Below are 10755 nucleotides of genomic sequence, written 5' to 3'. Positions count from 1 at the left end.
GGATGCTCCCGGTTTCCGCCGGATGCGGGAGAAGCGCCATTCCAGGGTTTGGGCCGGGAGGCGAGCTCGTGGGCGGGGGTGGGCGCGGGAGGCTCTGGCGAGGAGCTCTGGGGCTTCCTGTTTCCTTCCGCAGCTCGAGCAGAATTTGAAAGCAGCGGTGCCGTGAGCTGGACCAATGATCGGGGCACAGCGCGCCCGGGCCGCCCGCGCCCGTTACGGATGCCCGGGGCTGCGCTTCCCGGCTCCACGTGGGAACGCCGGGAACCCCCGGCCCGGGGGCGGCCCGGCCCCGCCACCCACGGTAAGGCGCTCTTCCCTCCGGCCGCTGCCAGGAGTCGCGGGGAAAAAAACCCGTGGAATAAGCGGGAATGTTTGGGATTTCGCGCTGGCTTGCTGCTCGGGGTGTGCGCTTTGCCTCGTCCCGGAGGGATCTGCTGGAGGAGCGCTGGATGCGGTGTGGAGCTGGCAGGAATTTAGGGATGCTCCGGGAGCCGCAGGGAGGAAAGCAGCGCTGCTCGGGCACGGAGAAGGGGGAAGGTGGGATGTGGAGGGTGGATGTGGAGGTTCTCCCTGGTCCTGCACCCGGATAACTCCATTCCCCATCCCTGGAAGTGTCCCGGGACCAGGTTGGAGGGGGCTCGGAGCAACTTAGGGGCTAGGGGAATGGGGAATGCCCTGCCCATGACAAGGGGTGGAACGGGATGGGCTTTATGGAACATTCCCACTGCGACCATTCCAGGATTCCATGATAACAGCGGGCAGGAGCCAGCACAGCTGGGAACGGAGGCCGGGCTCCGCTGGCGTCATCCCTCCCCCCACAGTGCTTAGTCACCTTTTTTGGGTTTTTCTGTGCCGCCCTCCCCGCTGGTTCTGTGCTCTCCCTCGGGATTTGAGCTGGGAAAGGCAGCAGCGAGTTCCCCTCCTGCCTCTCCCGCTGTCCCACCACCCGCCATCCCAAACTGCGGTTCCCTGGGGAAGCTCGTGCTTCCCATGGGCTGTCCCGGAGCTGAGGGGCTCTGCCAGGGGTCGAGCAGCCCCGGGCTCCCTGCTTTTCCTGCCCTGGCTCAGCTTTCGCCCTCGGGATCATCCCGCGGCAGCACATTCCCTCTCCGGGGAGGAATTATCCTCATGATCCTCCTTCAGTCCCGGCTGGGCGGCCCCCGGGGCGTCCCGCGGTGGCTGCGGGCAGAGCGCGGCTTCTCCAGCTCACCCCGTCCCGTGGATCGCGGTGCCGGCTGCGCTTCCCGGTGCTTCATTCCCGGCAAGGTCCCACTGCCTGTTCCAGCCCGGCCCCATCCCCGCCTTCCCCGCCGAGTTCCCTTTTGTTTTTTGGCTGGGGCTCGCAACTTTTCGGCAACAGTGACCTCTGTCGGCATCGCCACCGGGGCCACCGGCGTGGCCCCGCCGTCACCCGGCTGCATCCCACGCCTCCATCACGATTCCCACCTCTGGCCCCAACGGGACACGGTTCTTTGGGACCGATCCCGCCCTTCCAGCCGCTGCGGAACCCCACGGCAAAGCCCCGGCGGCGTTTCGGGCAGCGGCGGTGGCGGGAGGCGGCGGCGAGCGCTGCTCAGAACCGGGCACCGGTTGCCGAAAGGTGTCCCCGGGACAACCCCGGAGCCGAGAACCCGAAAATCCCGGGTTTCAAGGGCGGCCAGACCTCCGTGACTCATGTCAGCAGTGGCGGTGACTAATCCCGGGAGCGCTGGCTGCCCGCGGCCCGGCTCCATGCCCGTTCTAGTGAGGGTTTGCCACGGTCAAACAGCAGCAGTGAAACATCCAGGTGAGCTGACGGGAAAACAGGGAAGGAGCGGGGGCTGCCAGCTCGGTTTGGCCGTCACCTCAGCTCCTGCATCCGTGCCTGTGCCCACTCAGAGAGGCTTTCCCTGCTGGAAAACGCTTCCAGCACCTCTGGAGCGGCCCTTCGGAGCGCGGATCAGCAGCTGCAGGTGGCGGCGAATTTTGGGAGGCCTGTGGGGCCGTGGCGGCGGCCGGGGAGTGACTCAGAGGCGCTTTGGGGCTCTGTGGTTTTGCTTTCATGGTTTTGCTGTGACTTAGCAACTTGTTTGTTCGCTCTGCGGGAAAGCAGGTGCCGGCATGCCGGGCAAGTCACCCGGATCCCGCGGGATTCAGGCCATCCCGAGGGATCCCGGCGCCTTTGAGGGGTTGCGTTGCCATGGGGGACGTGGCTGAACCCCGCAGGTGATGCAGGCGGTGGTGTGAGATCATCCTTTGGCATCTGCATCCTGCAGCAGCTCCATCCCACTGGGAATATCCAGCAGGAGCACTTTACACCCCTTACTTTTTAGAAGGAAAATGGGATTCTTGACCATGACTCTGGCGTTCCCTCAAGCTTGCAGCCACTCCGGGGGTTTCTGGAGAGCTGCATTTGGAAGCTGGGCTGGCAACCTGGCGCTTTCCAGGGAGATGCTGATGACTGCCAGCACGTTTTCCTGTGTTGTTGCAATATCGGGGGAAAGGAGGCGGGAAGGGAGCAGGTTTGAGTGTTTTCTCACCGCAGTGGAAAACACTCCCAGCCCTCCTCCTCACGTTCCTCCTTCCCATGGGATGCTCGTGGTGGGATTTCTTCCAGGAAGGGCATTTCCCACCGGCTTGTGCTCTGCTGGGAGGAGCTCCAGGGGTGTCTGTGGGAAGCACTGGGCAAAGAGGAGCATCCATCTCCTAGGTCTTTGGGGGGAATATCCGAGCATTTAGTGCCTCTGTAGCCTCTGTGGTGCTCTGCCGCCGCCAGAATTCCGCAGTTCCTGGGTTCATTTGGAGGTTTGTGATCCCTGGAGCCCCAGCCAAGGGAGCTGGATGGGAAATGGGTGAAAGCCGCAGATGAGGACAAAAAGGGGCTGCTTTTGGGTGGTTTTCCTCCCTCAGCTGAGCCAGGACTTTGCTCATCCCATGGCAGCTCCCTCAGGCACTGCCGGGTTTTTCCTGGCGCTGCGGTGACGGCGCTGGAAGGGTTAAAGCACCAGTGGGTCCTGAAGACAGGGATTGAGGTTGGAATGCTCAGCTGGACCATGGCACGGCCACGCAGCACTCAGTGCCAAACCCCTCCGGATCCACGCCGCCGCTTCGGCGTCGTAAATCCAAGTTGGATTAGCGTGGATTTGGAAAAGGCTGATTGAAAACTCTGGGGCTCCCCCTTCCCGATGTGTCACCCCCTCCCGGGGCTCCCCCTTCCCGCCGTGTCACCGCTCTCGGGGCTGCTCGTGCCCCTGAGTCATCTCCGAACTCCGGCTGGACCCGGGAGCATGGCCCTGCCCCAAGCCAGGTGTAGGCCACGTTGTTTTCCCGAAATAGAGAAGCTCCAAAAGCACAGGGAACAGAAACAGAGTGGGAAAACCCGGGAGCAGGGACACCAGCAGGGTGGCAGCCACCCCCCTGCAGTGGGAGCGAGAGAAAAGGTCCCTGAGCTGGAAGGGACGGGGCTTGGAGTGGGGTGAGCATCTCTGGAGCTGTTCCCTGGGGAATGGGGATGGTTTCCATCCCTCACAGAGCCAGAGCCTTTCCCACAGGATTTGCTGGAAGGTCACAGCTTCTTTTAGATGGGAATGGGGGGAAAACGGGGCTTTCCAGGCTGGAAGAGTATCCAGGTGCCTGAGAGCTTCGGGATGCATTCCCTGGATGAAAGAGCCTCCCGCTCTGGGGTATCTCATCCCCTTCCCAGCCCCCTTGGCTGTAGCCCCCATGGATTTGGCTCCAGGCCCTGGGAAATGAGACCTTTCCCAGCAAAGGCTCTTTCTGATGAGAAAAATCTCCCTGATCCATTCCCAAAGGGGGAAGTGAGAGAGCCCCTGGGCCATGGGAAAATCTCCTTCCCCACATCCCGACGGGAGGGGGGACAGGGCTGTATAAACCCTCGGCACATCCCGGCTGAGGGATGTGCCTGGCTGCAGCTGGGAGCTGCAGCTGGGAGCTCGGCGAGACGAGGCCAGGTAGGACGTGGGATGGATTTGGGCTGCTCTGGGATGCGTGAGGGATCCCACGGCAGGGGATCCATGGGTGGCTTCAGGAATTGCTGTGTGGAGAATTTGCTCCAGGGGGATGCGCCTGTGCCCGGGAAGTGGGGGGCTCTGAGCAGAGGGAAAGTGAGACTGAATTTAATGGAATTCCTACAGTTTTCCCTGGCTGATGGATTTTTGTCTGTCCCTTGCTCTGCCTGGACCACTCCTGCAGCCCAGGGAAGGATGCCAGAGCCAAGCTTTCCACTGTCATCCCAGTGTTCCTCCCGGCATTCCCATTAATCCTCAGTATCTCAGTGTTCATGACATTCCAGCAGAAACTGTGTGGGACAAGGGTTTCCCGGGGAAGTTGATCCTGACCCCTTGCCATTAAATGCCTGTAGAAGGAGAAGTGTGGCAAGCACAGCGATGAATCCCTGTGGTGGAGCATCCTGCCTGGGATCCGAGGGGGCACAAAGCCATGGACAATTCCCACCCTGCGGCACAAAACCCACCGGCACAAACCTGGGAGCCAAGGGGCAGAAATCCCTCTCTTCTCCTGCTTCCAGCATTCCCAGTGCTGCTTCCTCCATAGGTGATTCCCTGTCTCTGGAACAGAAGAAGCAGAAGAGGTTTTTCAAGGAGGATGAACTTAAAAAAGCCTCTTTTTCCTATTTTTCCCCAGGGAATCAGCAGGAGCACGGCTGTCTCACTGGGATTAGGACTGGAAAGGGGGATCTTGTCCCCTTCCCAATTATTTCAGTCCCCACTTAATGGTGGGAAACAAGTGCAGTCAGCACTTTGGGATTTTTCCACCCATTGCTATGAAAACATACCCAGGCCTGGATGTTCCCCCTCCCCATCTCAGACGCTCCAGAGGATGTGGGGAAGGAGCCGTGGATCCGGTGAGTGTCTCCACGGGATGGAGAAATGTGGGAAAGGCGGAGTGGCTTTGGGATGGGTTCCTTGGGGTGCAAAGCGCCGAGCCGGGGGGGGCCAGCTCGGGAATCCCGGGTGCCTGATCCGAGTCCCTGTGCCGGAGCGAGGCTGTGGGTGCCATCAGCACTCCCAGCAGCACCAGTTCGGCTCCTCGGCTGGAACTGGGGCGTGGGGAGCTGAGCAGTTCCTGGAACTGCAGCCCCACCTCAGGGGGGGTTGGGTAACTCGGTGGCAGAGGAGGAAGGGAAACCCCCACGGAGCAGCCCCGAGGCTCCGGCCAGGAATGAGTCAGCAGTGGCTGGGCGGCTGCTGGGGCTGCTGTCGCTGGTGATACTGGTGTCACTGGTGGTACTGGGGCTGCTGGGGCTGGTGCTGCTGGAGAGGCTGGTGATACTGGTGGTACTGGTGCTGCTGATGCTGGTGCTGGTTGTGTGGGTGCCAGTGGTTTTGCTGCCGCTGAGTGGTGGTACTGGTGCCGCTGGTTCTGGTTGTACTGCTGGTACTGGTGATACTGGTGCTGGTACTGGTGGTGCTGGTGCTGTTACTGGTGGTACCGGTGCTGGTGCTGCTGGTTCTGGTTGTGCTGATGTTATTGGTCTTACTGGTCATACTGGTGCTGCCACTCAATGCCTCCCAGCTGCTCCTCTCCCCCTCCCAGTGCCCACTCCCAGAGCCTTTGGGCAGCTGCTCTTTTGTCCCGCTGGGAATTCCTGGGAATCCCATACAGGGGCAGGAGGTGGATTCTGCCATGTCCATCCCAGCATCCAGGTCCAACCCAGGTCCCTCCGGAGCCCATTCCTGTGGTGGTGTGATTCCAAGGACACCCAGTCCCTTTTTTATGGATTTGGGGCTTTCCAGATGTTTGGAATTTATTTTCTTTTGGAAATGTTTGCCAAATATTCGGGACCAAATCCCAGCATGAAGGTGCCCCTTCCCAGGCTCACTGGGCTCTTCCACACTTTTCCATGGCATTAAAATCAGGCAGGGGAATTTAAGTCAGGAAAGGCAATTAAAATCCAGCAGAGCAATTAATTAAAATCTGTCAGGGCAGTTAAAATCTATCAGGACAATTAAAATTCATCAGGGCAATTAATTAAAATCCAACAGCTCCCACCATTGCCCTGCTTGTTGTACTTAAATAAATCCTATATTTGTATACTCATATAGAAAATTAAATTAATGTAAATATATTTATATTTCTATGTAAATGTATTTTTATGTATTTACATATTACGTACAAAGACATTTATTTCTATTTAATTAAAATGATTAAATATATTCACATACGTAAGCTGTTTGTGTGTTTATTGAACGATATGGTGATGAAAACATTGAAATATTTGTTTATTAAATAAAGTTGAGTGATAGAATTATAGATTTATTGAATTAAGTTTAACAATAGAATGTGACACAATAGATGTAATTAATGTAATGCGATAAATATAATGAAATTAATATCATTCATATAATAGTAATGATGCCCTTAGAGGTACAAATTAAGCTGTGGGGGGTTAATTTAAGAAAAAAGAAAAAAAGAGGGAAAAAGATTATTTTTACAAAGGGAAAGGATTGGGAATAAATGGAAGTGTTGGGAATAAATGCAAGGATTTGGAATAAATGGAAGCACGCATGCATTTGACAGGTATTGCCCCCCTGGCAGGTGCGTTTCTTGGTGTTGCATATTCCAGATTAATTCTCTGAGGCAAATTCCCAACCCCTGGGGAAATCCTGTGCTATTTTCCAGGTGGGGCATTTTCAAGGCAACTGTTACCATTTTTCTGGGATAAAACCCTTTCCCCCTCAGGTCAGAGTGATCCCTCTCAAGCATCCGCTCAAAAAATTATGATGGAGCAAAATCGGATCAGCCGCAAATTCCCTTTTCCCCCCCTATTTTTCCATCCAGCTGCCCAAGGGATGCTCAGGGAGCAGCGTTGGCAGGGGGGCAGCCCAGAAATGCTGGAAATTTGACTCAGAGAATATCCCAAGTTGAAATGGACACAAAAGGATCATCAAAATCCAACTCCTAGCCCTGAAATTCCCAGAATTCTGGTTTCTTCAGCCGTGGTGAATGGAGCGAGAAAAGCCTGAGGATTCTGGGGACTCCCAGTGCTCCATTCTTCCCACACGAGTCAAAGCAAACGGATTCGTCTCGATCTTCCTTCCCTGCACCCCTCAGCAAATATTCCCAGTCCCTTTGACCCCGGCACGGGGAAGGGGATGATCCAAAACCCCAAATTTATCCCCGTCCCCTCCTTTTGCCACCTTTTGGCTCAGGTTCGAGATCGGTGACGTGGAGGGGGGGGGCAGCATTTGACTCGAGCAGCGGTGACTCGAAAATAGCGAAGTGGAAATTCAGCCCAGCTCGAGATTCGAAATGAAATCGTTTGAAATTCAAGATTGCATGCCTTGCTGAGGCTGTTCCAGCCCAGCTCCATCCTCTGCCTGGGGCGTGGATGGCTTGGGAAAGGGAGGAGAATCCCAGGAGGGTTTTTGGGGGTGCTTTTGGTCATCGTTTCTCGGCACTAAATAGAGGAAGAATAAGTTTAAAACGAAGCGTGTTTTGTTTTGTCACAGGAAGTGGAGAGAGCTTTGGGAGAGCCCTGAGACATTGACTTGAAATTCTGTGTTTTAGTGTTTCCCTGGCCAAACCAAGCGCGTGGATTGGTGCCTGGCGGAAAAAGAGGGGCACTGGGATGGGGGGAGCGAGGCCGTGGGACCCCCCCCTTTCCCAGTTTATCCTGAGGGAGGAGGTTTGGGGCCGCAGGCGTTCGGGGGGGACGGCAGCCCTTCCTGAGGGAGCTGCTGGCTGCTGCTCCGTGCTCCGGGGAGCCCGAAATTGTGGTGTCCGAGCGCCGGGGGGTGCTGGGCCCGGGGGAGCCCCCGCTCCGGGAAACCGTTGGAGCTGTTTCTCGGGCGCCGCCGGGCTCGGGCGCCGCCGGCAGCGGCAGCCTCAGGAAAAGGAGCCGGGTTTCACAATGGCTCAGTCCTCCCCCGGCCGGGCAGCCCCCGCCGAGCAGCCTCCTGCCCTGAAAAACCCCCAAATTGGTTGTCTCCGCGCCGAGGCGTCCCCGGGGCCGCGCGCGGCGCTTCCCTCGCCGGCTCCCCGGGAGAGCCCCGCGCTGCTCCGGAGCGCAGCCCGGGGGCACAGCTCCGAGCCCTCCCTGCAGCCCGAACCCCCCGCGACCCCTCCGCCCGACCCCTCTGCTCCTCCAGAGCCGCTGCTGCTGGCCAGAATCGCCCCCCACGCCGAGCGTGGCGTGCGCCGGGGTGACGCTGCTTGAATTTCAACCAAATTGCCAAATTCCCGCTGCTCCTGCGGTATTAATTTGCTTTTTGGTTTCGCTATTAATGTTGAAGGGCTGCGAGGTCGGTGGCTTTGGCTTTCGGTGGTAATTCACAGCCCCAGTGATTGAATCCTCCCTCCGCTGCCAAAACCAGGGCTCAGCCGGGATATTTGGGATGGGGTTGTGCCCACGGGTGGGAAAACGCTGGGAGACGCTGTTTGGGATCGAGAAAAATCCAACGGGTCGCACACGGCTGAGTTCGGCTTCTCCTGCGAGGGGGAGATGGAATCAATTCCTGTTAAACTGGGGGTGCTCCAGGGGGTGGGCAGGGGCTGGTTTGGTGTCACCCAGCACTGCCCCGGGGTTTGTCCCTGCCTTGGGGACACAAATTTGGGCAAACACTGATTTTGGGGTTAAATCTGCCCTTTTTCTCGTTGTGCTGTGGTTCTGCTGTGCCTGTCCTCGCCGCTGTACCCTCGTGAAAGGTTGCAAGCAGTTTTGGGAACACGTTGTCTGCCTGAAACATGACAGAATCGGCCACAAATTGCAGATGAGACTGATAACAAAAGCCAACAACAGAAAATAGGTAGAAAAACAACACGGTGGAGGCTGTGAGACCACTGAAGGGCTTTTTTGTGTGTTTTTTTAACCGGTTCTCTCACGATGGAAGTGAAAACACATGAAAAGAGAAATGTCTTTTGTTCTCCCACTCGAATTAAGATGCTCCAGCACCAAACCAGGGTTGAACCCCGTGGCTGGAGCTGCTGCCCAGCCCAGGCACTCATAAATCAGCATTTTGGCACCGATGGGGGTGGTCGGATGTGTTTTTGGGGACGTTTATGGTATTTCTTTAACCTTAAAAAATGTGCCCTGCAGCCCAAGGGTAACTCAGCTCATTTTCTCAACCCAGCCTGCTCTACCTGAACGTCTCTGCTCGAATAAATCAGGCTCCAGCTCAGAAATTAGGATGAGGTTTTTGTTTTCGTTCTACTTATTTCATCTTTGTTTTTATAAATAAATACAAATCACTCAAACTGAAACTCGATGGCTTTGGTGATAATCAAAGAGCAGCCCTGGGGAAATTTTTCTTCAGTACCATGTTCTTTCACAGCCCACACTCGGGGTTTCGGAAGGAAAACTTCTTAACCTTTGCAGCAGCAGCACCCGACACTTTCTGAAGTCCCGGCGCTCTCAGACTTGGGGTTCACATCGCGGAGCTGCCTTGGCATCACCTTTATTTTAGGGCCACGTGGAGAGGAGAAATTCTCTCCCCTCCCCAGTCCTTTCTCCCCTCAGTTCACCCCTTTTCCCTCCTTCAAAAAAAACAAAACAAAAAAACAAAAAAATCCCCAAGAAAATGTTGGACTCCCCCCTTGAAGGGCTTGGGGTTTGTTGTTGTTTTTTCGGTTCTGTGGGGCAGCTCTGTTCTCTACCAGCTTTGTACAACATGTTTTAGTAATTGCAGCTCACTTCCTGTATGAGGTTACTTTGTTTATCATAAAACCCCTATTTTTAAACCCATTTCTGCCAATAAGCCATTTGAATGGTAATGGCAGGCGCTCGTGACTGTCCCCTCTGCTCCCGGCTGACAAGGGGACTCCTGCAGCTCCGGGAGGGATGGGCGTTGGAATGTGGGCTGAGGCGCTTCCGTGGCTCTTCCCTCAAATCCCAGGGGGATTATTTGTGTGAAAACCACCAGGATTTCTGCAAACCCTGACTTTTTTAGTGTGGGGTCACACGTGGTGCGAGCATGTGGAGAGGCAGAGCTGCGGCGCTCACCATCCTTCCCATCCTTCGGGAATGGCCACTGTGCCATCTCCCAACTTTATTTCCATTAATTACCAGCCGGGAGAACAGTGGCATTGTCAAAAAGCTGTCAGCTCGGCCCACTCTGCCTGTAATTGCAGCGAGACGAGGCGCGGGTTGATTAACGGCCTGCGAGGCCGGGAAGCACCGGCTCCCAGTGTGTCCTCCTGGGAAAAGGGATGGAGGAGCCTGTCACAAACCCAGCAAGGAGAAATCCATCAACTCCGGGAAGACCAGGCCCTGTGTCCCCACAAGGGCTGTGTGAGGCCCCCTGAGCTCCACAGGACCTGCTTTTGTTGGAACAGCGGTGTCTCCATCAGGGATAACCCCGTTGTCTGGCTTTCCTTGGGTTGCAGGACTTAATTTTTCAAAATTCCTTAGGAAAGAGGTTTGGGATGCTTAAAGAAGGGCAGTGGGAAGGTCCCCTTGGTCCAACCATCCCTGAGCTTATCTTACACCCTCTAAAAACCCCGCTAGAGCATCTTTACCATCCCTTTGTTGCTTTTAGGTATCCAAAGCTTCCCCTCTCCATCTCTGCCGGGTGTGACCCTGGGAGAGGTCGAGCATCCAAGGACCTGCCAGAAAGGCAGAAAAGCCGCTGGAAAGAGTGAGCTTTGTTGCAATATGAAAATCAAATGCAAAGCTTGGGGGGTATTTTTAGCTGCTTTAGGCTGCACAGGTGTTTGAAAGGTCAGCGGCGAGTCATTGGAAAAAACATAAATATATTTATTTCTATGTGTGGGGAGAGCCTGGTGTCGCTCCCGTGGCTC

The 10755-nt window shown here is 56.0% G+C and overlaps 1 protein-coding gene and 1 long non-coding RNA gene across 10 annotated transcripts in view; one reads left to right on the top strand and one right to left on the bottom strand.

Annotated features, from left to right (window-relative positions):
* Window positions 1-2739: 2739 nt before the first annotated feature.
* LOC125323260 lies at window positions 2740-5047 on the bottom strand. Its single transcript, XR_007202446.1, has 3 exons — window positions 4793-5047; window positions 4482-4565; window positions 2740-2816 (listed from the first exon to the last, which is right to left on the bottom strand). It is a non-coding gene; the product is annotated as an uncharacterized LOC125323260 (long non-coding RNA).
* The window catches only part of LOC125323244, a 56737-nt gene continuing 49868 nt past the window's right edge, over window positions 3887-10755 (top strand). For 5 of the 9 annotated variants that reach the window (XM_048298081.1, XM_048298080.1, XM_048298076.1 and 2 more), the window contains exons 1-2: window positions 3888-3950; window positions 4642-4861. In XM_048298081.1, coding sequence (XP_048154038.1) covers window positions 4730-4861 — 132 coding nt within the window. In that variant the 5' untranslated portion in view covers window positions 3888-3950; window positions 4642-4729. Of the gene's footprint in view, window positions 3951-4641; window positions 4862-10755 lie in introns of all 9 variants that reach the window. The other 4 variants (XM_048298074.1, XM_048298075.1, XM_048298078.1 and 1 more) reach the window with 1 other exon arrangement.

Source organism: Corvus hawaiiensis, chromosome 3 (genome assembly GCF_020740725.1).
Source record: "Corvus hawaiiensis isolate bCorHaw1 chromosome 3, bCorHaw1.pri.cur, whole genome shotgun sequence".
Lineage (NCBI taxonomy): Eukaryota > Metazoa > Chordata > Aves > Passeriformes > Corvidae > Corvus > Corvus hawaiiensis.
The sequence above is the reverse complement of the archived record's forward strand: the minus strand, read 5'-3'. Positions and strand labels throughout refer to the sequence as shown.